This window comes from Oncorhynchus masou, chromosome 14, assembly GCF_036934945.1.
Source record: "Oncorhynchus masou masou isolate Uvic2021 chromosome 14, UVic_Omas_1.1, whole genome shotgun sequence".
Lineage (NCBI taxonomy): Eukaryota > Metazoa > Chordata > Actinopteri > Salmoniformes > Salmonidae > Oncorhynchus > Oncorhynchus masou.
The window spans coordinates 23,681,515-23,708,783 of NC_088225.1; the positions used below are offsets into that span (position 1 = coordinate 23,681,515).

At 43.7% G+C, this 27,269-nt stretch overlaps 3 protein-coding genes across 3 annotated transcripts in view; 1 reads left to right on the forward strand and 2 right to left on the reverse strand.

Moving 5' to 3' along the window:
• Positions 1 to 4,870: 4,870 nt before the first annotated feature.
• Positions 4,871 to 5,623, reverse strand: LOC135553843 (uncharacterized). Its single transcript, XM_064985773.1, has one exon. It carries the CDS (start codon positions 5,621 to 5,623, stop codon positions 4,871 to 4,873), a length of 753 nt encoding a protein of 250 aa, XP_064841845.1.
• A 6,358-nt stretch (positions 5,624 to 11,981) lies between these two features.
• On the forward strand, positions 11,982 to 16,684 carry noxo1a (NADPH oxidase organizer 1a). Its single transcript, XM_064986934.1, has 8 exons — positions 11,982 to 12,250; positions 12,489 to 12,569; positions 12,689 to 12,761; positions 12,874 to 13,057; positions 13,233 to 13,420; positions 13,609 to 13,719; positions 13,985 to 14,102; positions 15,292 to 16,684. The coding sequence occupies exons 1-8, from the start codon at positions 12,176 to 12,178 to the stop codon at positions 16,034 to 16,036; spliced, it is 1,575 nt and encodes a 524-aa protein (XP_064843006.1). The 5' UTR covers positions 11,982 to 12,175; the 3' UTR covers positions 16,037 to 16,684.
• Positions 16,685 to 17,790: 1,106 nt separating this feature from the next.
• tbl3 (transducin beta like 3) overlaps positions 17,791 to 27,269 on the reverse strand; it is a 32,090-nt gene continuing 22,611 nt past the window's right edge. Inside the window, 6 exon segments of the mRNA XM_064986939.1 lie at positions 17,791 to 18,749; positions 19,935 to 20,028; positions 21,089 to 21,247; positions 23,115 to 23,186; positions 24,804 to 24,865; positions 24,867 to 24,896. Coding sequence (XP_064843011.1) covers positions 18,347 to 18,749; positions 19,935 to 20,028; positions 21,089 to 21,247; positions 23,115 to 23,186; positions 24,804 to 24,865; positions 24,867 to 24,896 — 820 coding nt within the window. The 3' untranslated portion in view covers positions 17,791 to 18,346.

Genomic DNA, 27,269 nt, shown 5'->3' on the forward strand with positions numbered 1-27,269 from the left:
CAGGAGGCTCTCCAGCAGGGTTTCATTCGCACATCCACCTCCCCTGCTTCTTCTTCGTGGCCAAGAAGGACGGAGGATTGCGCCCTGCGTCGATTACAGAAATCTGAATTACATCACCACGAGGAACCGCTACCCTCTTCCGTTGGTGCCAGCCACGATTGAACAACTCTGCGGGGCCTTGTTTTTCACCAAGTTGGACCTGCAGAGTGCCTACAATTTGATCCGTGGGGGGATTAATGGAAGATGGCCTTCAGCACAATGTCTGATCACTACGAGTACTTGGTGATGCCTTTTGGATTAGCCAATACTCCGTCAGTGTTTCAGGCATTCGTCAACGAGGTGTTCCGGGACATGCTTGGATGCCAGGTGGTCGTCTATATCGACGACATCCTGGTCTACTCAGCTACCTTGGAGGAGCACATCGCTCAAGTCCGAGTAGTCTTGGAACGCTTCCTGGCCAACCACCTGTACGTCAAGGCGGAGAAGTGCCAATTCCATCAAGAGGAGGTCTCCTTTTTGGGTTACCAGATCGGCCAGCAAGGAGTCATGATGGATGAGAGGAAGGTGGATGCTGTCAGGTCATGGCCAGTCCCAACCACCATAAAGGGGTTACAACATTTTTGGAGATTTGTCAACTTCTACCGACGATTAATTAAAGAACTTTAGCTGGATCGCCTTTCTCACTTCTCTCCTCAAGGGTGGTCCCTGGAAGTTGGGATGGAATTCTACAGCTGACGAAGCCTTCAGCCTACTGAAGGGTTGTTTCACCTCCGCCCTGTTGCTTAAACATCCAGATCCTACGCTGTCCTTCATGGTGGAGGTGGACGCTTCAGAAGTAGGTGTTGGGGCTGTCCTGTCAAGGTAATCCACCGAAATTGTATATATTTGCATATTACTCAAAAAAGCTGTCTCCTGCAGAGAGGAACTATAATGTTGCCGATCGGGAGCTGGCATTAGAGGAGTGGAGACACTGGCTGGAGGACACCCAGGACCAATTTCTCATTCTCACCAACCATTGGAACCTGGAGTATACAGACAGCGAGGTGACTTAACCCGCGCCAAGTCAGATGGGCCCCTTTCTTCACCAGATTCGATTTCACGCTGACATATCGCCCAGGTTTAAAAAAACATCAAAGCCGATGCCCTGTCCTGTCTCTATGATTCGGGAGAGGTTCCTGTTTTGAGTGCACCCATAATCTCGCCCCCTCGAGTCATAGCCCACATGCTCTGGGACGTAGATGCAGACATTCGCCAGGCCCTGGAGAGGGAACTCGCACCTGCCACCTGTCCTCTTGAGTGCACCTACGTTCCCACGGGGATAAGGAATCGGCTATTGACCTGGGCGCACACAGCTGTTGTTGCTGGACATCCAAGTACCATTCAGTCCATCTCTGGAAAGTACTGGCGCAGGATGTCACTCGTTATGTGAACTTCTGTTACGAATGTGCCCAATCCAAATCCCCCCGAACACTCCAGCAGGGAAACTCCTTCCCTTCCCATGTCTCAGTGTCCCTGGTCTCATCTGTCCATTGATTGTGTCACTGATCTCCCCTCTTCCGGTGGTTTTACAACCATGTTGGTCATAGTGGACAGATTCTCTAAATCATGCCATTTCATCCCTCTCTCTGGTCTCCATACCACTCTCCAGGTCACTGAAGCACTGTTCCAGCAGGTCTTCCGGCACTAGGACTTCGTGGAAGTTATCGTCTCCGATTGTGGCCTCCAATTCATGGCCTTCAGGAAACAGCAGAGGGAGCACCCCCCTATCCACATCGAAGGGACAGCAGTAGAAAAGGTGGAATGTTTTAAGTTCCTGGGTGTACACATTACAGACAAACTGAAATGGTCTACCCACACAGTGTGATGAAGAAGGCGCAACAGCGCCTCTTCAACCTCAAGAGGCTGAAGAAATTTGGCTTGTCACCCAAAACCCTGACAAACACACAATCGAGAGCATCCTGTCAGGCTGTATCACAGCCTGGTACAGCAACTGCACCGCCCTCAACCGCAAACTACCTGCCCTCCATGACACCTACCGCACCCGATGTCACATGAAGGCCAAAAAGATAATCAAGGACAACAACCACCTGAGCCACTGCCTGTTCAAACACTATCATCCAGAAGGCAAGGTCAGTACAAGTGCATCAAAGCTGGGACCGAGAGACTGAAAAACAGCTTCTATCTCAAGGCCTTCAGACTGTTAAACAGCCATCACTAACATTGAGTGGCTTCTGCCAACATACTGACTCAAATCTCTAGCCACTTTAATAATTAAAAATTGGATGTAATAAATGTATCAGTAGTCACTTTAAAAAATGCCACTTCATATAATGTTTACAAACCCTACATTACTCATCTCATATGTATACACTGTACTCTATACCATCTACTGCATCTTGCCTATGCCGCACGGCCATCGCACATCCATATGTTTATATGTACATATTCTTATTCATTCCTACACTTTTGTGAATAAGGTGTTAGTGTAATTTAATTATGCCAATGTGCTTTCATCAATTGAAAACCCTTAATCTATTTTATGAGAATTTCTAAGATTCTTGTTTACATAAAATAGATGTAGACCAGTCTTTCAATAATAGGTAACAGAAGTAAGTTAATTCTAACTTTCTAAGTTAATTCTAAGTTTTAATTAACAGAAAACCTAGGAATGCACTCACTGCCTTGTCTAAAAACCCCAGAGCTAAGTTTCTGTAGGTTCAACGTTAGGTTAACGACCTTATTTGTTTACACAGTCCCCAACCCATTAATTTCTAACTAGTTGGAATGGTGTTCATTCGCTTTAATTACCCCTTGTCCATGTCACACAATCCCTTCTTATGAACTCATATTGTTAATCAGATATAATAAAACAGAGTATAAGTTTACTTAGTTACAGTTCCATGATTTATTCAGTCATTTAATCATAATTTTCCCAACAAAGGTAGTTGTTGTGAAATTGTTATATTACTTGTTAGATATTAGTGCATGGTCGGAACTAGAAGCACAAGCATTTCACTACACTCGCATTAACATCTGCTAACCATGTGTATGTGACCTATAAAATGTGATAAATGTCTGCTAGAAAAAAGTGCAATTAAAGTGGCACTTCAATCTCCTTTTCATCTCATTTAACGACCGGTTTAACTCAACAAAGGGCACATCTCAATAGGTGGTTCAGGTACAGTAAGTCACAAGTGGGGGGGGCTTTCCTCTTTTGTTCTCTATGATTCCTCTATTGTTCCTCAAGCAAGGGGGAGGCCGATGAAATCACGACTTCCCAACAAACCAACTGCTTGAGTGCTGTCCTACTTGAAGTTTGCAGATGTGTCTATAAAACACTATTTTGCTCCAAAAAAAAAAGGTTAACCTTTAGCGTGTGTACATTATTGTATTTATACTTAGGGTATCGCTTTTCAACAGGAAAAGTTCCAAAATCACTGGAGGACAAACGGGAGGAAAAATCAAGCCCAAAAAGCAACTTTATTACTGACAGAATTATGTTTACTTGAGGCCATACAATGTGACTGACTGAGGCACTTGAAATTCCATGACATCAAAAATATTCTACGTTAATGTTTTGAAAAAAAATAGAGCTGTCCTAACAGCCTGATCTCACCTCAGAATATCCCTATTGTACTGGACATACTGCATTATACAAGAAATACACACCTTTCCTCTCTGGTCATCATGGAATTCCATTTTGTCATCATAAAATAAAAATAAAACAATGCCTCTGACTGCTCTACCAGAAAACGTAGTCACACATTGTGGAAGTGAGGTTGTTGTGACCTTAGAACCAGAGCCAAAAGAATAGATGTCTTCCTAGTTGGTCAGGATGATAAAAAGACTATCACAAAGAAGGAAGGATGGGATGACTGCATGACTCCAACACCATCATTAAATTTGCAGATGACACAACAGTGGTAGGCCTGATCACCAACAGCCTATAGGGAGAAGGTCAGAGACCTGGCCGTGTAGTTCCAGGACAACAACCTCTCCCTCAACGTGATCAAGAAGAAGGAGATTATTGTGGACTACTGGAAAAAGAGGACTGAGCACGCCCCCATTCTCATCGACGGGGCTGCAGTGGAGCAGGTTGAGAGCTTCAAGTTCCTTGGTGTCCACATCACCAACAAACTAACATGGTCCAAGCACACCAAGACAATCATGACAAAACCTATTCTCCCTCAGGAGACTAAAAGGATTTGGCATGGGTCCTCAGATCCGCAAAAGGTTCTACAGCTGCACCATCGAGAGCATCCTGACTGGTTGCATCACTGCCTGATATGGCAACTCCTCGGCCTCCGACCGCAATGCACAACAGATGGTGGTGCGAACAGCCCAGTACATCACTGGGGCCACGCTTCCTGCCATCCAGGACCTCTATTCCAGGCGGTGTCAGAGGAAGGCCATGAAAATTGTCAAAGACTCCAGCCACCCTAGTTATAGACTGTTCTCTACCACATGGCAAGCAGTATCGGAGCGCCAAGTCTAGGTCCAAGAGGCTTCTAAACAGCTTCTACCCCCGAGCCATAAGACTCCTGAACATCTAGTCAAATGGCTACCCACTATTCACCCCCCCCCCCCCCTCCACACCACTGCCACTCTTGTCATCTATGCATAATCACTTTAATTAACTCTACCTGCATGCACATACTAGCTCAACTAACCGGTGCCCCCGCACATTGACTCTACCGGCCCCCCCTGTATATATTGTTATTTTTTACTGCTCCTCTTTAATTACTTGTTACTTTTATCTCTTATTCTTTTGTATTTTTTTGAAACTGCACTGTCAGTTAGGGGCTCATAAGTAAGCATTTCACTGTAAGGTCTACACCTGTTGTATTTGGCGCTTGTGACTACTAACATTTTATTTGATGGCATGGGGGAAGGAAGGGTGGGGCGTGGAGCATGAATCCCACTCCATGATGGCATGGGGGAAGGAAGGGTGGGGCGTGGAGCATGAATCCCACTCCATGATGGCATGGGGGAAGGAAGGGTGGGGGAAGGAAGGGTGGGGCGTGGAGCATGAATCCCACTCCATGATGGCATGGGGGAAGGAAGGGTGGGGCGTGGAGCATGAATCCCACTCCATGATGGCATGGGGGAAGGAAGGGTGGGGCGTGGAGCATGGCATGGGGGAATCCCACTCCATGATGGCATGGGGGAAGGAAGGGTGGGGCGTGGAGCATGAATCCCACTCCATGATGGCATGGGGGAAGGAAGGGTGGGGCGTGGAGCATGAATCCCACTCCATGATGGCATGGGGGAAGGAAGGGTGGGGAAGGGTGGGGCGTGGAGCATGAATCCCACTCCATGATGGCATGGGGGAAGGAAGGGTGGGGCGTGGAGCATGAATCCCACTCCATGATGGCATGGGGGAAGGAAGGGTGGGGCGTGGAGCATGAATCCCACTCCATGATGGCATGGGGGAAGGAAGGGTGGGGCGTGGAGCATGAATCCCACTCCATGATGGCATGGGGAAGGAAGGGTGGGGCGTGGAGCATGAATCCCACTCCATGATGGCATGGGGGAAGGAAGGGTGGGGCGTGGAGCATGAATCCCACTCCATGATGGCATGGGGGAAGGAAGGGTGGGGCGTGGAGCATGAATCCCACTCCATGACTCAAATTATACGGTCTGAAAAAAAAGGAATTTCCTGCTTCCTTGAATGCCTGCCAGATCTCCATGGGGAAGAAGGCACGGGGTGTGGTGGAAGATGAATCATTCTCCTTACCTTAAATTTAATGGTCTGAAAATAAGTTTCCAGTATGAAGCTACTTCCTTGAACGCCTACCGTCCTCAAGAAACTGTTGAACTTGGATGGGATGGCTTGGGGGTGGGGTGTGGAGGGAGAGGATGAATCAGTCTCACTAACTTGAATGTTATGGTCTGAAAATAAGGAATTACCAGTAAGGAATTACCAGTTTGATGATACTTCCTTGAATGCCTGACAGTTCTCTACGGGGAAGAAGACATGGTGGGAAGAGGATGAATCATTCTCCTTACCTCAAATTTAATGGTCTAAAAATACGTTTCCAGTGTGAAGCTACTTCCTTGAACGCCTACCTTCCTCAAGAAACTGTTGAACTTTTCCTGTTGAAAAGTGATATCCCAAGTATAAATACAGTAAAGTATGGTTGAGCAAAAGTGTTTTTTAGACAACTGGAAACTTGAAGTGAAATGCATTTAAGGAGTTGGTCTGATGGGAATCCGCATGTCATCGGCCTCCCCCTTGCTTGAGGAACAATACAATAGAGAACAAAAAAGGAAAGCCCCCCCCCTTTCCCCGTTAGGCATGGCTGCATGGCGCACCTGTGAGCTTGGGGGTTGCCGGTGAATCGGGCCTTCCCGCCTCGGTCTCCAACATTAAGCTGCTTGTGTCTCTCCCAGGACCCTCGCACAGCTCCGGGAACCTATCCAACCACTCTGCGCCCTGGTGCAGGTTTAATGTCTCCCCTCCCGTCGGCGGAGCACCAAAATGCTTTTCGTTCAACCTCAAACCTTTTTGCTCTGTGACCTGTGGCCTCTGGCAAAGGGCGGGCGGGGGAAAGGAGGGCAACCTCCCCAACTCCGCCTAGCCACTAGTCTCTGTGTAAAACTAAAAAACAAAAGAGTAAAACTCTTAACAGTGGATCATGGGATGAATTTGTGCACAATTTTAGAGAAATAAGCTTTTTGTGCATATGGAACATTTCTGGGATCTTTTATTTCATGTCATGAAACATGGGACCAACACTTTACATGTTGTGTTTATAGTTTTGTTCAGTATAGCTGTTATTGGCAGAGAATTCTGGAACTCTTTCTTATTGGTCTATTAGTTAATTTACCACCTGGCAGGCCAAAACTCCATCCCACCAAAAAAGGCTGAAATAGATGGTTGCGGGGGCACGTGCTTGTAATCCAAGTCACTGGGAGGCTGAGGTTGTTTTAAGTACATTGAGATGTGGGTCGAGGTTATATTAGAGTTTAGAATGTTGAGATGTGGGTAGAAGTTATGTTGGAATTTAAACTAGTATTGTTTCAAAGTATGTATTGTAGGTATGCCGTGAATGGCCTCACGGTTGGTGAAAGGAAGGTGAGCACATGGCTAATTGCGCTGTTTGAGTTAATCAATTAGATAAACAAGCTGCAGGTAACTGATGTGGGTAGAGATTGTTAGTTTAGACTGTTGAGATGTGGGAAGTGGTTACATTAGAATTTATACAGGTATCATATCGACTAATGTAATATAGGTAGGCCATGAATGGCCTCACATACCAGTACAGTAGGTGTCAGTGTATGCACCTAAAAGTTCGATGCAATCCGCCAACCAGATCAAGAAGAATAAGCTGAAATTTCAGGCCTTTCAAACACCTCTTACACTCAAAAGGCATTATCATAATTTTCTCAGTGTTATTCCTAACTCATAGTGTGGAAATATATGCTGTATATATATAAAACACCTACAAAATATAGTTTGACTGAACTGGGACTTTGAGACTGTTCACAAATGTTTGTGGTGCAAATGTCAATCACCAGCAGTGGAAATAAAATAATATGCCTGTCACGCCCTGATCTGTTTTCTTTATTATTTTGGCAAGGTCAGGGTGTGACTAGGGTGGGTATGTTAGTTTTTGTCTTGTCTAGGGTTTTTGTATTCCTAGGGGTTTTGTAAGTCTAGGTTTATGTAAGTCTATGGTGGCCTGAATTGGTTCCCAATCAGAGGCAGCTGTTTATCGTTGTCTCTGATTGGGGACCATATTTAGGTAGCCTTTTCCATAGGTTTTGTGGGTTCTTATTCTATATTTCGTTGCCTGTCTGCACTATTCATATTAGCTTCACGGTTTTGTTTTTAGTTTGTTCAGTGTATCATTTGTTTAATAAAGAATGATGTACGCATACCATGCTGCACCTTGGTCTCCTTACGATGAACATGACAATGCCAACATTACTTGGCCTCACGTAGCCTCAGCAGATCGTTTTAATCTTTATCCTGTGCCATATTTATTCATATTTATTCAGTGAGTCTACATTTTTAACATTAGCTAGCTAGACTACTACAGCTAACGCTAATAGTTTTGTTAACTAGTTATAGAATGGATCCTTCTAGCTAGTTTTAGAGGACAACTAAACTGCTTTTATTAACACACAATCTTGTTTTCCATGAAAATGTGTCTCACACGGCAAGCAATCAGGAGAGGGTTGTCACTAGTAACCAGTCAAAGTGCAAAATTGGCTATCTTAAACAATCATGATAACTTAAAATTGCTTCTTTGTCTTAATTTAAGGTTAGCCGTGTGGTTAGGTTCAGGTTTAATCAGATTTTAAGAAGAGCAATTGTAGAAATAGGTTTAGCCATAATTATGACGCTGTGGTAACTAGTGACGACCGGAGAGGAGCCCTGAATGAAGAAAGAAACCAAGTTCAGAGTTAATGGGAAAGGGGATATCTAATCAGTTGCACAACTGAATCAAAGATTTTTTTTATAACTAATGCATTTAACCCAACCGCTCTGATTAACCCAACCGCTCTGATTATCCCAACCGCTCTGATTAACCCAACCGCTCTGAATCAGAGAGGTACAGGGGGCTACATTCATTAATGGACGTTAAACAATGATGTGCTGGTTGTTGAGAGATGTGGTTGATTAGGCTCTATAGGCTTTAGCTAGGAGACCAATAACGTGAAATCAGCATTTCACCATGACATTGGATTCAGGTTAAAAGTTGACTCTGCAAATCCAACCAGTTTTACACGCTGATTCAACATTATCACAGTTCATTTTGTTGTTGAAATGTGGAAACAATGTTCAAGCAGTTTTTGCCCAGGGGGCAGTCTCAACCTGCCCGGCTGCCATAAATGCCATAAATTGTCCATCTTTCACTTAAACAATGGGAATGAACCAGAATGATCCATTTTAGGCTACACCTATTGGAATTCCTTACAGTTTTGTTTCAGTGAAAAACCTTTAGAACAGGCTCAACTTGCCTAACTGCTCAGGTCACTTTCCCCAGGCAATAGGGCAACCTGTAGTCCGTGCTACAACTAAGTTCAGCTACCTCTGCCATAGAAATAGAATGAACATAGAGGGTTGCAACCTCTAACCCTGGCACTTTGACTGGTAAAGGACAACTTATAATAACGGCTGGAATGGAGTGTTATGATCCGTCCTCCCCTCAGCAGCCTCCACTGACACAGCATCATCTGGATATGTGTTCAACAACAGTTCAACCTTCACCTTCTGCTGCCATTTCTGTCAGGCCGACTTCACATACAGTTTGATGTAATCGTTGGATAAATCCAAGGTTTCACCACACGGAACACACTGCAGCGTTCCAGGGGAAATGAATGTACTTCTGGTGTACCAAATTGCGAAGATGGTGTCATGTGATCGAGGCATTAGAGCAGTGGGCCAGTAACCAAAAGATTGCTAGTTTGAGTTGCTGAGACAAATAGGTGAAAAATCTATCAATCTGTCCTTGAGCAAAGCACATAACCCTAATTGCCTCAGTGTTGCCGTCAATAATAGCTGATCCCTGGCTATGACCCCATTCTCTGCAGGATATGCAAAAAAGCATTTCCATTTCACACCAGGTTAAGGAATGGGCACAACATGAATCAATGTAATCCCTGGGATATGAGTCCAAAGGTTGACCCAGCATGGGCAGGGAAGAAATGAGGTTCCAAAAACAGGCAGTTGAAGGCAGAACTGTTTTTCTTCTGTGCTTATTTTATATGGCTGTTATAGCTGTTTCACTGAATAGAGAAGAGGTGGGCCTGTCTACTGTAGTAAAACGACTACTACTTTATCACAAGTAATAAAATGACATGTCATCAAAGCTCAGTAAAAGCAATAAATGCAATATCTCCAGAGAGATGCTGAGTGTGCCTGCAGGCTGCAGGTAGGCATATATGTGTTGCAACCAATGGTCCCTAAAGAAATGTCAAATTTCAGGTCTGCTGAGTGCAAACTTCAACACTGTGAAAATGCAACTTCCAGTGTTCCTGTGAACACTGAGGCTGTACCCACTTTAAGATCAGTTTTAACAATGGCCAAGTAGGCTACTGTGGCTATTTGATCATAATGTAGGCCTTCTAGATTGGCCTACCATCAAAAACAATGGAGAAAATGCATCCCATAACATTTTAACATGGCTGTTCTATCATTCAGCCTACAGTAGCAGCCAATGTGTGGTGTTCAATGTAGGCCTACATTCTGAGACTTTTGAAAAAAACATGCAGGGCATGACATTAACCTGTTTATCCATTTGTCCTTCAGACAAGGTGACTGTTGTTATTGTTGTTTGATGCAAGAAACCACTTTACAAAATAAAATGTATTATTATACCCATACCATTGTTACAGAAAATCAGACAAATGACCTGGCTATCAGCAGAGCCTTGTCTGGCAGCGAAACACATCATTTAGCCTCATATACTGCCTTTAAAAAAACATAGCTGATATGGCTGACTTACTAACCTTAAACAAATGTGGTTTCTACTGACAATTGAGATGTACAAACTATGGCATAAGGGGATGACGAGCGGATAAGAGGCAATCCGTAATTTCGATTAAGACATTAATGAGCGAGCTAAGATGGACATAGTCAATATAACTATTTGTTCAGCACTTTTGAAATGTACAGCGTCAGAATTCAGAACATGGAATGTTCTTACAGTATTCTCCCTGTACACCAAGTCAGATCCGTAGGATAAATAAGGGGGGCATATAAGCAGACAATGAAATCTCTTACACCTTGTTGTGCTGTGCTCACTTGAACAGGAAGGTAGCATGGCGGTACTTGTGTTGTCATCAAACTTTGTCATCAAAGTCTGGTATTCTCTGGATTTATAGTGCTTTCAAGACAAGTGGGAATCATCAAAAACAAGGTTGAATCATGATGTCAGTGATCTTCAGGTCTAGAAAGAGACCAGAGTTCCCGACTTGGAATTCCGAGTTGGATGACCATTCAAAACGTATTTTTCCAGTAAGAGCTCTTTTTGTTTTAGTTCCCAGTTGTCTTGAACTCACTGAAGTCTGAGATTTGCCTGTTCCGAGTTTCCAGGTGTTTTGAATGCGGCAGAAGTCATGCTGGATTGACAGCATGAATGTTTATCCTTTTAAGCTTGGAAAAGGGACCCTTAAACCAAGACTTAGACCACACACCCACTCTACTGAATAGCAGGCTAGAAATTGCTTTGCAACGCTTGCAGTTAGCCGCCACTGATTCCTTCCAAACCACTCATTGTTGAATTTGCGATTTCCAACATGTTGTGTAATGTTTCTGAGCACAATACGTTTTATCTATAATTTCTCTTCCTATGACAAGGATTGAAAAGGATTTGCCAGTAGATTGTCAAGTTTATTCATGATGAGGACTTATAGCTTGCTAGCTAAGGTATGATGTTGACATGATCAGTCCAATCAAAGCTACTGTAGATATAATGTGATTTGATGTAATTTTATCTGTGGCCAATGACCTTGAACCTTCTTGAACAGGCACTTCTAATGTAACTCTATGACAGCACCCAAGGTGCTTGAATTTTCGAGCTCTCCCTGTAGAGTTTGTGGTGACATCGTGTTCCCATGAGTGACAGAACACTGAGCCAATCACGGCGCAACTAGAGAACATTACCAACTCCATATTTTCCACTGGCTGCCCCACCAGCACAGAAAGCACTGAACTAGGCTGAATCACCTGCATTTTGGAGCTGCCTTACTTAAGAAAGCAAAAAAGAGACCATGTTTGTATGCAGCTTTATTAACTAAATTATTATTATATATTGTTTGAAAACTGTTATGTGACATGTATTAATGCCAAAATAACATGCAAACCAGGCAACAACAAAAACATGTGTAGATATATTTTTTTTTTTTTAGCTCAACAGATGGGGCTCGAATTAGGGTCTTCCCCGCCTGCACTGAATGATGGTTCGCCACTGAAATACATTGGTTGCAACAGTGTAGTTGCCACACTTGCGCCACGACAGCGGGAGCTGCTCACGTGACGGAAATATTGTCCTCCTATTTGTTTGCTAACGTGACGGAAATATTGTCCTATTTGTTTGCTTACGTGCCTCTACTGCCACACCTTCTTACTCGGAGAGGTATATTAATCTGTTGCCCATTTGAGCTCCAGTCAGTGAGTGAGGAATACACATCTCCATAGGACCTTACGCATCTAGGCTTTTTAATGACTAACATGGAGGAGCAACGGTATCCGGTTAATGTCCGACTGATTGGAGTAATGCACAAGGAGAAAAGCAAAGTATGGATACTTGATGCATGTAATACTACTGCTGCTGTTATGGCATATTTCTCCAGATTTCTGCATGAGATGTGCAACTCTTTTTTTATGCCTGTTAATTAATCATTTCCCGAAAATTGTTGATTATTTTTTGCTGTATTTTGTGAGTGCAATTAACTAAAACATTTATTTTTGAATTTGACAGCAATGATTTATACCAAGATTTAATTGATATTTATAACTTATTTCAAATGTCCAGATGTACATGACATCGGTGCTTTGGTCAGACCAGAATGACATCATTGTTTACAGAACCTTCAAGGACTTCAAGACACTTAATGTAAGTTACAACATCAACTACAATTGAAATTGTCTGATCTAATGTAGGCTACATAATTGCAAAATATAATATGGAGCCATGCCTTTTCTTACTTATGCCAAACTTGTTATCCAAAACAGGAACAAATGAAGAAGAAATTCCCACCTGCGAACCCACTTAAAAAATCGGACAGAATTATTCCTAGGTTTCGAGGTAGGCCTATGTTTTACTTTTAATATCACGTTGCCGGTTGATGTCTATCATTTGTATCCTTTATATAACTCATAAATAATTAATTAGTAATCGTCGTATATTCCTTCGTCAGACTGGAGGATGAAGATAAACACAAAGAATAATGGTCCAAGCAAGTCGGTGGTCCAGCTCAAGTTTTTGGAGAAATACTGCAGCGAGCTCCTCAGCTGTGACCCGCGCGTCTCACAATGTCCTGAACTCATCCGGTACTTCCACCCCAAGGACCAAGATCTACAGCCAGAGTTTGCCAAGAATAGGTAGATTATAGTGAGAATTACGCACATTGTTTAGGGAATACCACTGTGTCCTGAGCATGACGCACAGTATTACGCACAAGTGGAACGACTTCAAATCCAGTGTCCCGTTATGTTTTGGTGATTTAATTCAGTACAATAAATAGTTACACATTTACAATGTGACTTCCTTCCTCAGTATCATGATCATGCCTTCAGAGGATTCCGCTGGACATGACAAGAGTGTCAACATTGGAAACGTTACGCAGCCGTTCGTAACAGAGGCATACCGGTGCATGGCACCCTATGAGACCAAAGACACCAAGAACCGGCCATTCAAAGTGGCCGTGGACGAAAACTTGGACGTGCTCATCAAAGACAAAGCAGGTGAGAGAACGTCTGCTGTGATTTGCCATAAAGTATAATGAGCATGTATTTTCCTTTGTAATGAACATGTAAAATCGCATCACTTTTAATCTCTGCATGAAAGTATTGATTCTGTGACATGTAATGGGTTTGAGAGAGCTGATCATAAATGTCCATCACCAGTCTAACCCTCCTCCCTCTGCTCCCAGGCTGGTGGCTGGTGGAGAATGAGGACAAGCGTATGGCCTGGTTCCCTGCTCCATACCTGGAGAAGGTAGAGGGGAATGAGGATGACGATAGTGACGAGTCCTATGGAGAAAGTAAGAGACCAGCATCTCTTATCCCTGACACATATGTATTTATGTTTTCTATAGCCTGGGGGGGATCATCAGGGGATCATCTGCAAAAATGTTCACATCAACAAATATATAAAACATTCACATATAGCTGATGCACCAGCGTCAAGACATATACACTGCAAATACTGTACTGTGCATGTACTGCAAGGTGTGGACAACCACTGACAGTATATTGCCATATATTGATGTTGCACCTATCCTAACATTCTGAATCACCCACAAATAGGTGTGCTGTACAGTGCTGTCAGAAGCTACAAAGCCACAAATGGAGACGAGGTGTCTATGGACATTGGCTCAGTGGTGGAAGTCCTGCAGAAGTCTGACAATGGCTGGTGGCTGATCAGGTATGTTACTGAACAACACCTGTCTGACTAAACAGGAAGAATGCAGTAGCTATAGCTGTAAAAGAGAAGCATGACTTCCAGACTGTCGGAACCATGGAATCAAAATTATTAGAACTCGTACTAATTCTATGGTCAGATGACAGCAAATGCATTGAGAGAATTGAAATTGAAAGGGAATTGAAAGTCATGGTGCAGACAGACATGCAGAGTATCATCGCCCGTCCATCAGATATCATGCGGAAACAACAACACTGTAATTATCTCACTACATTACAAGTTATCATTAGTTGATTCTGAAGAACCCAATACCAGAGATAGCTGAGCCATTGTCTGCTCAATGCTCTTTTGAGACAACCTCTCAGCGTGTTCTGCCCCTATCATTAGAAAACAGTTGGTAGCTTCCCCTTGGAAGTTGACGTGACTGAATTACTTGGCTGTTATCTTTTCACTGAATCAAATCCAAAGATTTTCTTGACAATGGCTATGTCATTGAACTGAACAAGGATATGAACAGAACAAGGATATGTCAATAACCTCATTTTGACAAAAATGCACATATAACCTTCCAGACGTCAGTTCAACATCTAGTTTTGATTTACATTTGGTTGATTTGTCATCTAACGTGAATTCACCAAAAAATGGTTAAACGTTGGGCGAAAAAAATACAAAATTCCCTTTGACTTTTTTCAAATCCAATCAGTTTTCCATGTTGATTGAACGTCGTCACATGGAATTATGTGGAAACAACACTGATTCGATCAGTTTTTGCCCAGTGGGTTATAATCTCAAATTCTCAATTTGTTTCTTACTGCATACCTTTTTACTAAACAGTACGTTCAAAATAGTATGTAGTAAGATTAGTACACAGTATGCAGTTTAAGTAAGTAGTAGCCAAGCTAGATTTCGGACACGGCCATTGACTTGTCAATTTAAGTGAAAGCTAAACAGACAAATGTGTACAAAGGCCACAGACTTGTCGTCTATCATTACCTAGAATAACATATTGTACCAAGGCCACAGACTTGTCGTCTATCATTACCTAGGATAACATATTGTACCAAGGCCACAGACTTGTCGTCTATCATTACCTAGGATTACATATTGTACCAAGGCTTTGACAACTTTATGATTTCTGATATGAAATCCAAACTCATGTCAGTTTCCAATTTCTTCTTTCTCCTCTCGACAGATACAACAGCAAGAGCGGCTTCGTACCTGCCATGTACCTGCAGCCCTACAACAACCCCCGTGTCCGCCTGGCGGCTCTCAACCTGGTCCACAGCTCCAGCTCTGACCACACGCTGGCCGGACACTCCCACGAGCGCAGCCATTCCCAAGGCAACATCCTGCAGCTGCCCGGCTCCCAACCTTCCACACCAAATCAGCTCAAGCTTACCGACAAGCTCAAGTCTCATTCTTTTAATGTTCTAACTGTGCCTCAGCCTGGCCCTTCACCTGTGATGGTCACCACCCCCGCCCCGACATACCCTAGCAAGGGCACTCCAACGCCTACTATTATGGTGGAGGTGGACGGGGAGGTGGATAGACGCAAACGCAGCCTCGCCGGCAGCATGGGAAGCGAGGGCAGCATGGGAAGCGAGGGCAGTGACTTCAGCTTCAGCGACGACCTCAGTTCGTCATCCTGCAGCTCGTCACTCAACCTGAGCCGTGCCGACATGGACGAGCGTCTCCGGCGCGCCCGCACACCGCCGCCCATGGTGGCCGACCGTCTCAACCCCGACAGCGGCGTGTTGGAGGGGAGGATGGTCCACGGAAGATCTGACCCAAACCTGTTCAAGATGGCCCCAACCACCCCCAAGGTGCCCCCCAGGCCCAGGGTGCAGGAGATCCTGACACGCTGCACTACAGTCACGCGCAAGAACGCCTCCAAAGCCAAGCTGTCGCCAGCGCCTGCTGTGATACTGAGCCACTAAATTGGAGCAGTGTTGACCCAAAATGGTGGTGGGTCCAGACCCACTGGTGAGTCATGGGTAGCCAGTTTCTCCTTAGCCTTTTAAAACCGAGGGTGCAGACTGGGTTGTGGCCAGGACATGTGGTGTGGTGTCTTGATGGGTTCCAGGAAGAATCCAAAGTCTTTAGCACAGAAAGTCACTGTACTTGAAGCCGGACTGTGGGACTTATCCGTTATGAAGTTACCTGAACATGATTACACTGTGTTTTAAAGTGTTTAACTGCCTTGGGGCTGGTCATGTAACCATGAGTTGTGATATGGGAGGAAGAATCATACATTACTGTAATACTCTTGAGTCACATATTGAGTCTTTGTTTTTTTTAATGTAGAAGTTTACTTCTTGCTCTGTTCGTCAGGCCTACTTCCATGCACCTGGAGATGGATACTGATAACTGCATTGTAAACATTATTTTAATGCTGTCTATTAATTCAGGATTTATTTTGTGGATTAACAAATATTACGGTTAGGGGTTTACTGTCATTTGTCTACATTCCTGTTTTAATGAATAATTTCTCTTCACTTAATGTGAAGTCAGGTCATATACTGGTATAATTAAAATATACACTTTTGTGAATAAACATTCAGTAGCAATTTAGATAGAAAAAATAACATTTTCTGTGATTGTCATGAATTAGTGTCTTTTATTAAATCCAAAATGTGTTTTCATAGTTTCCACTGTATAGCCTTTTAATCTATGGATCTCTATTTTTCCATACTGGAAAACTGTTATTAGCAACTATGGTTGATTCCATATCATATTGTACTGCAAACTGCAACAAATTGTAATACATTATTATACTAAAATAACTATAGATAGCATATCTTGTACTGCAAAAAGCAATAAATTCTAATACTAAAATAACTTGTCCGCCTCTGAATGGAGAAAATATCCTGATTTCAACTTAACAGGATGTTGTGTGTGTGGCATACGCCACTGGTACAGATCACACTGGTTCCAGCTCTTTTCATCCATAGCAAAGCACCCAATTTCTCTCTCTTGGAGTCACCATTTCTATCCACCGCTAGCTTACTATGAATTGTACTCTTATACTGTTAGAGCTCTCACCAAGTCCACTGGTTTATACTGTTAGAGCTCTCCCAGAGTCCACTGGTTTATACTGTTAGAGCTCTCCCAGAGTCCACTGGTTTATACTGTTAGAGCTCTCCCAGAGTCCACTGGTTTATACTGTTAGAGCTCTCCCAGAGTCCACTGGTTTATACTGTTAGAGCTCTCCCAGAGTCAACTGGTTTATACTGTTAGAGCTCTCCCCAAGTCCACTGGTTTATACTGTTAGAGCTCTCCCTGAGTCCACTGGTTTATACTGTTAGAGCTCTCCCCAAGTCCACTGGTTTATACTGTTAGAGCTCTCCCTAAGTCAACTGGTTTATACTGTTAGAGCTCTCCCTAAGTCAACTGGTTTATACTGTTAGAGCTCTCCCAAGTCCTCTGGTTTATACTGTTAGAGCTCTCCCTGAGATCCCAGACTTTAATCAAATGTGACAGACAGATAAACAGTGACAATATGCTTAACAGGCTGGACCAGTCTAATGTGGCAAAGGAATGTAGGCTTGACCTTTTCACCCTTTCCTGTGTCGTGGTTTATGCTCCTATGGGAATTTGTTAAATAGGGTTAAGTCTTAAAACATACTCTTTTACATGAACATATTGGTTGATGTTTAAAATGGATACGAACATATTAAAAAAAGAGCACAAATACAAGGCATACATTTTATTCCAGATGCATTTGTAATCATGACAAACAATGTTTATGTGGAAGAGCAGGACTGCACAACAACATACAAATATAAAAATTCACGAGCACTGGTTTCTGTTGAGAAGAATGGGGAAGAAGTTATGGGTAGAGCCTCGACAATTCCTGACCTCTAGTAGCAGGCTTCCACCAGGTACCAGTAGCAGGCTTCCACCAGGTACCAGTAGCAGGCTTCCACCAGGTACCAGTAGCAGGCTTCCACCAGGTACCAGTAGCAGGCTTCCAATAGCACCCAGAGTTTTTCCCGATGAGTTAACATGGTCAGGAAAAACTTGCGGTACTATTTATGAAAAATGACACAGTTTTCCAAAATGGCTGCCAGCCAGGCCTATCGACCTCAAAACCAGTTTATTATAAAAGGCCGTTCAGGACCTGATTCTCTGTCCATCAGTGTCTATAAAGCCACACTGTTGCTCCAGGCAGTGGTCCATTCTGAAGGAGACTCCCGCGGGTTCACACTCAGACATCCTTAGTGGGCTTGATGTCAGACAGTCTGACATCAGCTGATGATTGCCTGGAGGGGTGGAAGGGACGCTGCAGACAGGAGGATCTCAGCCTCTGTTTGGTCTCCCCGGTCCTCCTCTCTTGAACTCTCCTCACTGCCAGAGTGATGGTTGCCATTTTCTTTTCCGTTCTGTCCATTTTCTTCCCTTTGTCTTCTGACTGAGGCTTTCCTGGTGATACTGACTTCATCATCATCATCCTCCTCCATGTTGGCCGGGCAGTTGGTATCTTCCTCGAGACCATCATCCTCCTCTGCCTCTCCCTCATTCCATCTCTCCTCTCTATCCCCCTGTTCCTTAGTCCCATCTCCACCCTCACCTGGTCGCTTGTCAATCATGAACAGGGGGTGTGGCACCTGAAGAGAGGCGGTGTCCATCTCCTCATCCTGCGAGTCCATACTGCAAAAGGATATGACATCACACATCAGCAACCAGACAACAAAGGAGGTCAAATATCCATATAATCACGTGTCACACAGACCCATGTTTGCTCTGCCGTATTTCCTGAAGCTGGATTCTTATTGGGTCTTAAGACCATGTTGAAGAATTAGGCTCTGCTGCATACTTCCTATCACATCATACATCAGGGTACTGCACAAGACCTCTTTATGCTTGACCCATGACAATGACCTTCTAGATAATGACTTAAAATTATCATTCTTCAAACCTGACCTACAGCCCCATTCTTCCAGACGTTTCAGTGTTGATTTACCATATTGGAATTTACTCTCCATGGTACAGTATGTGGCTGAACAGCCTCTGATTGATCTCCTGCTGATTCCAGTACCTGGTTATCGCTGTTAACATTCCTCAATCAGTTTGTTATTCATCATTACAGTGCTGACAAAGCTTATAAACGGTGTCCCAAATGGCACCATATTCCCTATGTAGTGCACTACTTTAGGCCAGAGCCCTAGTGAAAAGCAGTGCACTTGTATATAGGCAATAGGGTGCCATTTGGGAAGCAGCCATAGAGAGGGAATGTGGTTTCAGAATGAAGTCTACCACAGTACTTACAGTAAAAACATCAGTTTGGTTACACAGGTATTGGTCTCAAACCACAGATCTGTGGAAGTCATCTCTCTTGCCCAGATACATTCCTATGAAGAACAACAGCCATTGTTCTAGACTCAGATTAGATCTAGAGCAACCTTCGCGTGGCATACTGTCAACGCTGATAGGTCGGATGACTGCGTCTTGCTACGAAGTTACTTAGAAGGCTACAAGGAAACATGAAATCAAACAATTGAACATGTCTTTCACTTCAGAGAAGTGAATCCTTACTATTGCGTAGGTCGAATTTCCACTTCAGTCAAAGCAATGATATTGATGGAAGACTAAGTGAAACACACTTAAGTGTATGTTAGAATCTGTTTTAGGGTGAATCCTGTCATCGCTATCAATCCCTATTAAAAGAAACTCGAAACAATGAAATGTATGTGTTTTTTATTCAGAATCTTTCTAAAAGCAATGTATTTGAAAAAACATTTGAAAGTCATTAGGCAAGGCTGTGTAGTGTTAGTATAAGCCCTGGATTGTGATTGGTGGGTGTTGTGTTTAAGGCCCTCCCCTGGTCACCCTCACCTGGCTGGAGCTCCTGTCACTCTCATCTTCTGCCACATGTAGTCCAGGAACATGGAGGCCTGCAGCAGACGGCCTATCCTTTGCATGTGTCTCTCTGCGGGGACGAACAGAGTCAAATCAAACAAGGGAACTGTATCAACAAACACGCAAAGATGCGCACACACAATCAGCAGACACCAACACACACACAATCAGCAGACACCATCACACACACAATCAGCAGACACCATCACACACACAATCAGCAGACACCATCACACACACAATCAGCAGACACCAACACACACACAATCAGCAGACACCATCACACACACAATCAGCAGACACCATCACACACACAATCAGCAGACACCATCACTAACACACACAATCAGCAGACACCATCACTAACACACACAATCAGCAGACGCCATCACTAACACACACAATCAGCAGACGCCATCACTAACACACACAATCAGCAGACGCCATCACTAACACACACAATCAGCAGACGCCATCACTAACACACACAATCAGCAGACGCCATCACTAACACACACAATCAGCAGACGCCATCACTAACACACAAACAGCAGACACCATCACTAACACACACAAACAGCAGACACCATCACTAACACACACAAACAGCAGACACCATCACTAACACACACAAACAGCAGACACCATCACTAACACACACAATCAGCAGACACCATCACTAACACACACAATCAGCAGACACCATCACTAACACACACAATCAGCAAACACCATCACTAACACACACAATCAGCAGACACCATCACTAACACACACAATCAGCAGACACCATCACTAACACACACAATCAGCAGACACCATCACTAACACACACAATCAGCAGACACCATCACTAACACACACAAACAGCAGACACCATCACTAACACACACAAACAGCAGACACCATCACTAACACACACAAACAGCAGACACCATCACTAACACACACAATCAGCAGACACCATCACTAACACACACAATCAGCAGACACTTTCTCTGGCATCAGTGGTTTGATTCCTTCACTATTATTCAGAAATTAAAACATCATACATCATCTGCACAGAGGTAGTTGTCACGTCTGGCGTGAGTCTATACATCAATGTGACTAACACACACACCCCACCTCACCAGTGTAAGGTATGAGTCCCTCCAGGTGTGCGCGTGCTCCTTGGTACTGGAGCAGCTCTTCAGGGGAGAGGTGTGTGAGCATCACCTGGATCACAGCCTGGGCGTCCAGACAGCTCCGGGCGTTGGTGTTCCACACAGCACAGTAGCGCAGCATAGACTCTGGGGGGGGGTTGAGAGAGTCAAGGTTAGGATCACATGGACCATTAACATACCCGGAACTTTATCACGGGCCATTACCATACACAGAGCTTTATCACGGACCGTTACCAAACACAGTACTTTATCACGGACCGTTACCATACACAGAGCTTTATCACGGGCCATAACCATACACAGACCTTTATCACGGACCATTACCATACACAGATCTTTATCACGGGCCGTTACCATACACAGAGCTTTATCACGGACCGTTACCAAACACAGTGCTTTATCACGGACCGTTACCATACACAGAGCTTTATCACGGACCGTTACCAAACACAGAGCTTTATCACGGACCGTTACCATACACAGAGCTTTATCACGGACCGTTACCATACACAGACCTTTATCACGGACCGTTACCATACACAGACCTTTATCACGGACCGTTACCATACACAGACCTTTATCACGGACCGTTACCATACACAGACCTTTATCACGGACCGTTACCATACACAGACCTTTATCACGGACCGTTACCATACACAGACCTTTATCACGGACCATTACCATACACAGACCTTACCAACACAGACCTTTATCACGGACCATACACAGTTACGACCTTTATCACCGGGCCGTTACCATACACAGATCTTTATCACGGGCCGTTACCAAACACAGACCTTTATCACGGGCCGTTACCATACACAGACCTTTATCACGGACCGTTACCATACACAGAGCTTTATCACGGACCGTTACCAAACACAGACCTTTATCACGGGCCGTTACCATACACAGACCTTTATCACGGACCTTTACCATACACAGACCTTTATCACGGACCGTTACCATACACAGACCTTTATCACGGACCGTTACCATACACAGACCTTTATCACGGACCGTTACCAAACACAGACCTTTATCACGGACCGTTACCATACACAGATCTTTATCATGGACCGTTACCAAACACAGACCTTTATCACGGGCCGTTACCATACACAGAGCTTTATCACGGACCGTTACCATACACAGAGCTTTATCACGGACCGTTACCAAACACAGACCTTTATCACGGGCCGTTACCATACACAGACCTTTATCACGGGCCGTTACCATACACAGACCTTTATCACGGACCGTTACCATACACAGACCTTTATCACAGACCTTTACCATACACAGAGCTTTATCACGGACCTTTACCATACACAGATCTTTATCACGGACCGTTACCATACACAGACCTTTATCACGGGCCGTTACCATACACAGACCTTTATCACGGGCCGTTACCATACACAGACCTTTATCACGGGCCGTTAACATACACAGACCTTTATCACGGGCCGTTACCATACACAGACCTTTATCACGGACCGTTACCATACACAGTGCTTTATCAGACCATTACCAAACACAGAGCTTTATCACGGGCCATTACCATACACAGACCTTTATCAGACCATTACCATACACAGACCTTTATCACGGGCCATTACCATACACAGACCTTTATCACGGGCCATTACCATACACAGACTTTTATCACGGGCCATTACCATACACAGACCTTTATCACGGGCCATTACCATACACAAGACCTTTATCACGGGCCATTACCATACACAGACCTTTATCACGGGCCATTACCATACACAGACCTTTATCACGGGCCATTACCATACACAGACTTTTATCACGGGCCATTACCATACACAGACCTTTATCACGGGCCATTACCATGTGGCTCCATCACTATATTGAATACCCACCAAGCACAAAATGTTTTCAGAATGTTCTGCAACGTAGTAAAAACAAGTTTTTTTCACGGGCCAGCTTTATACATCCCAAACCTTTCTGACCTCACCTTTCTGGTCCTGACGCAGCTTCAGCACAGTCTTCTCCAGCTGCTTACCACCATCTTCGCCCTGGCGGATCGCTAGAGGCCACACAGGAAAGTCACGAGTTCACAGACAGTACACACAGAGTAACCCACATCATATATAGAAGCCTTTGATCACTGGCACACATAACCAGGGTCATGGCACACCATACATAACCTAAGTTCAATGGCCAGTCTATTAAAGACTTACATAACTGCAACTTTCCCTGCAAACTGCATTACTTTTGACCAGAGCTCCATGGTGAGCAAAAGTAGTGCACTAGATAGTAAATAGGGTGCCATTTGGGATGCAGCCCAGTACGCATCATCGTGACCCATCCCTTCTACAACCCCATTCTAGACCCTCTAGTGTCAGTATGACGGTCCATTGTTATGCCCATACAATGACCTCTGACCAATCCTTCACGGTCAAACATGGAACCCTGGTCTCTCCCATACAGTTATTTTCATGGATTTTAACACTAGAAGTGCCGAGGCAGTCATTTTAACTACATATGAATTTAAAATGTGTATATACATATGCATTTTCACGCCATTACCCTTCAGTTCTTGACTTGTCCTAAATAAGTATTTTTATCACGGACCGTTACCATACACAGTTATATCACGGTTAGTTTCAATACCAATACACAGACCTGTTAACAGGACTGCACACAGACCTTTATCACGGACCGTTACCACACATACCAACACCAGAATGCCTAAACACTGAGTATTGAACACTCCTGTGTTTATAAACTGACCTTTAGTTAGCTCAGAACCTGATCTCTCTCAGGCCATGTTCATAGGCACAGACGGAAGTAAACGGTCCGAAACGGGCTGGTACTATCGAAACTTGTAAAATAAGAAATATAATTCTTGTTGTGCAACGTTTTGCCCTTGAACACCACCCAGTCTCTCTCATCCATGATCAATACAAGGAATGTTAAAACAAGTATGTTCCAATCTTCTTTGTTTCATAAACAATCACCAAAGTGTACCTATGCACAACTATCTATGTTTTGGCTCAGAAGAAGGTTATCAGGGAACATAAAGGCCTGGAATGTGGGTAGAGTGATTTGTTCCATTTAGACTATTTATCACGAAGGCCTTGGTGTCAGACTGTCAGTGGACCTGTCTGTATGCAGGTCACGTCATCCATTAACTTAATGACAGAGAGGTTTAGAGACTGGTTACTGACCTTGTTGCTCTAAGTATCCTCGTTATGTAGATTCCCACAGGTCTAGTCCTGGAGGACTGAGGAGTACCACAGAGGAAACAGTACCATAATAGAGCTTTACAGGGTGGAAGGTACCATGACACAGAGCTTTATCACGGCCGGTTCTGGAGATGTGAGAAGAACCTGGATGATCAACATGCTGTATCACGACAGTTGGACCATAACACAGACCTTACACAGACCTTTATCACGGGGTTACATACACAGAGGATAATAGGTATTGACAGGGTGGAAGGTGGAACAACATGAGCTTTATCACGGATCAACATGCTGTATGTACAGTGTTACGAGAGACTAGTGTACCTTTGATGATGGAGCACGGTGTGTGTGTGGACACAGATATAGAATCACGGACAGAATTGTACCTTTGATGACGTGGAGCACGGTGTGTTTGTGGATGTGTACAGAAGAAGCGAGAGAGGACAGAATGATACCTTTGATGACTTTGAGCACAGTGTGTGGCTGGTCCAGGGAGATACCATAGCCTTCAGACTTCTTTATGAAGCAGGTTAGACAGCTCCTGTTTCCTGCACAACACCAACACACACTACATCAGAAAGTAGAAAAAAACGGGGCTGCGTTCATTACGCACAAAACAGACTTTAAGGTGAGGGACACCTGGATCTGTCCAATACAAACGCACATCTTTGTTTCCCATTGCAAAACGTCTTAAAACAACGTGCCTAATAAACAGACCCAGAAAAGATGCACATCACGGACCATTACCCTATGGTCATTGTCATATTACCATCTGGCATCAGTGGTTTGATTCCTTCACGGATTCAGAAATTAAAACATCATACATCATCTGCACAGAGGTCAGTCCATAGGACACTGTCTTCTTAAATGTTATCAGATGAAGTGGCGGCTACCATACACAGATTTATTACACTCTACCATACACCAGAGCTTTATCACGGCCGTTACCATACACAGACCTTTATTACCACACAGAGCTTTATCCATTAGCCAGCTATGGTCCATACACGACCAGACCATACACTTACACAGACCTTTATCAGACCTTTATCACGGGCCATTACCATACACAGACCTTTATCACGGGTGGACCATCACGTACCATACACAGACCTTTATCACGGGACCGTTACACACAGACCTTTATCACGGACCGTTACCATACACAGAGAAAGTATACACAGACCTTTATCACAGCCATTACCATACACAGACCAGTCCATACACAGAGGTACACTTTACATATCAATCACAGACCTTTATCATATGGTTCCAGACAACAGGTCGTGACTTTTAAAAGGAACACTAAACCAGGGGGACCAAAGGAACACAACCTTTCTATGCCTGGACCTCCACCACTCTGTGTGTGATTAGAAGTATGTAAATAGACATTTATCACCTGGACTTCTGACCTCTATGTGGTTACCAGTTTATCAAACATTGGTCTAACAAACCCTTATCTGTAGAAATTTATCAGCTGTTACCAAGAAGAAAGTAGGTCATAGTGGTTAAACTCAGAATACTAACCTCCTACACCAACCACGATCCTAAACTAAACCAATGACCCTCGTCGAACCACTGACCCTAAAGTGAACTGCTGACACTAAAATGAACCACTTACCCTAAACTGACCACTGAAAGTAAACCAAATTCCAGTTCCATACACAGACCTTGTCCATACACAGATCTTTATCACGAATTGACCATTTGCTGAACCATACACAGACCTTTATCACGGACCGTTACCATAAACCCAGACCTTTATCAGCACAATGCCCAACCAACTGAACCATCTGTATCAAGGATGTTTGAATGCCCAGTTATCACAGATCTTTATCAAGGATGTTTGACCAACACAGACCTTTATCAAGGTGAAGGATGTTTGAATGCCCAGTTGATATCTGTACGGAAGGATGTTTGAATGCCCAGTTGATATCTGTATCACAAGGATGTTTGAATGCCCAGTTGATATCTGTATCAAGGAAGCCATGTTTGAATGCCCAGTTGATATCTGTACCAGAAGGATGTTTGAATGCCCAGTTGATATCTGTACGAAGGATGTTACCATGCACAGACCAGTACCATACACAGACCTTTATCACCAGTTGATATCTGTACACAGAAGGATGTTTGAATGCCCAGTTGATCTTTATCAAGGATGTTTGAATGCCCAGTTGATATCTGTAGTATCGAAGGATGTTTGAATGCCCAGTTGATATCTGTAGTATCGAAGGATGTTTGAATGCCAGTTGATATCTTTATCATCGGGATGTTTGAATGCCCAGTTGATATCTTATCATCGGGCCGTTTGAATGCCAGTTGATATCTTTATCACGGATGTTTGAATGCACAGTTGATATCTTATCACGATGTTTGAATGCCAGTTGATATCTGTAGTATCCAGAAGGATGTTTGAATGCCCAGTTGATATCACAGATCCTGTTTCAATGCCCAGTTGATATCTGTAGTATCAAGGATGTTACCATACACAGATATCTGTATCAAGGATGTTTGAATGCCAGTTGATATCTGTTATCAAGGATGTTTGAATGCCCAGTTGATATCTGTTATCAAGGATGTTTGAATGACCTTGATATCTGTAGTATCGAAGGATTTTGAATGCCCAGTTATCTGTATATATCTGTAGACGAAGGATGTTTGAATGACCAGTTGATATCTGTAGTATCGAAGGATGTTTGAATGCCCAGTTGATATCTGTAGTATCAGGACCTTTGAATGCCCAGTTGATATCTGTTACCATACAAGACCTTTGATATCTGTAGTATCCATTTTGAATGCCAGTTGATATCTGTAGTATCAGACCTTTGAATGCCCAGTTGATATCTGTTATCCATGTTTGAATGCAGTTGACCTTTATCACGATGTTTGAATGCACAGATATCTTTATCAAGGATGTTTGA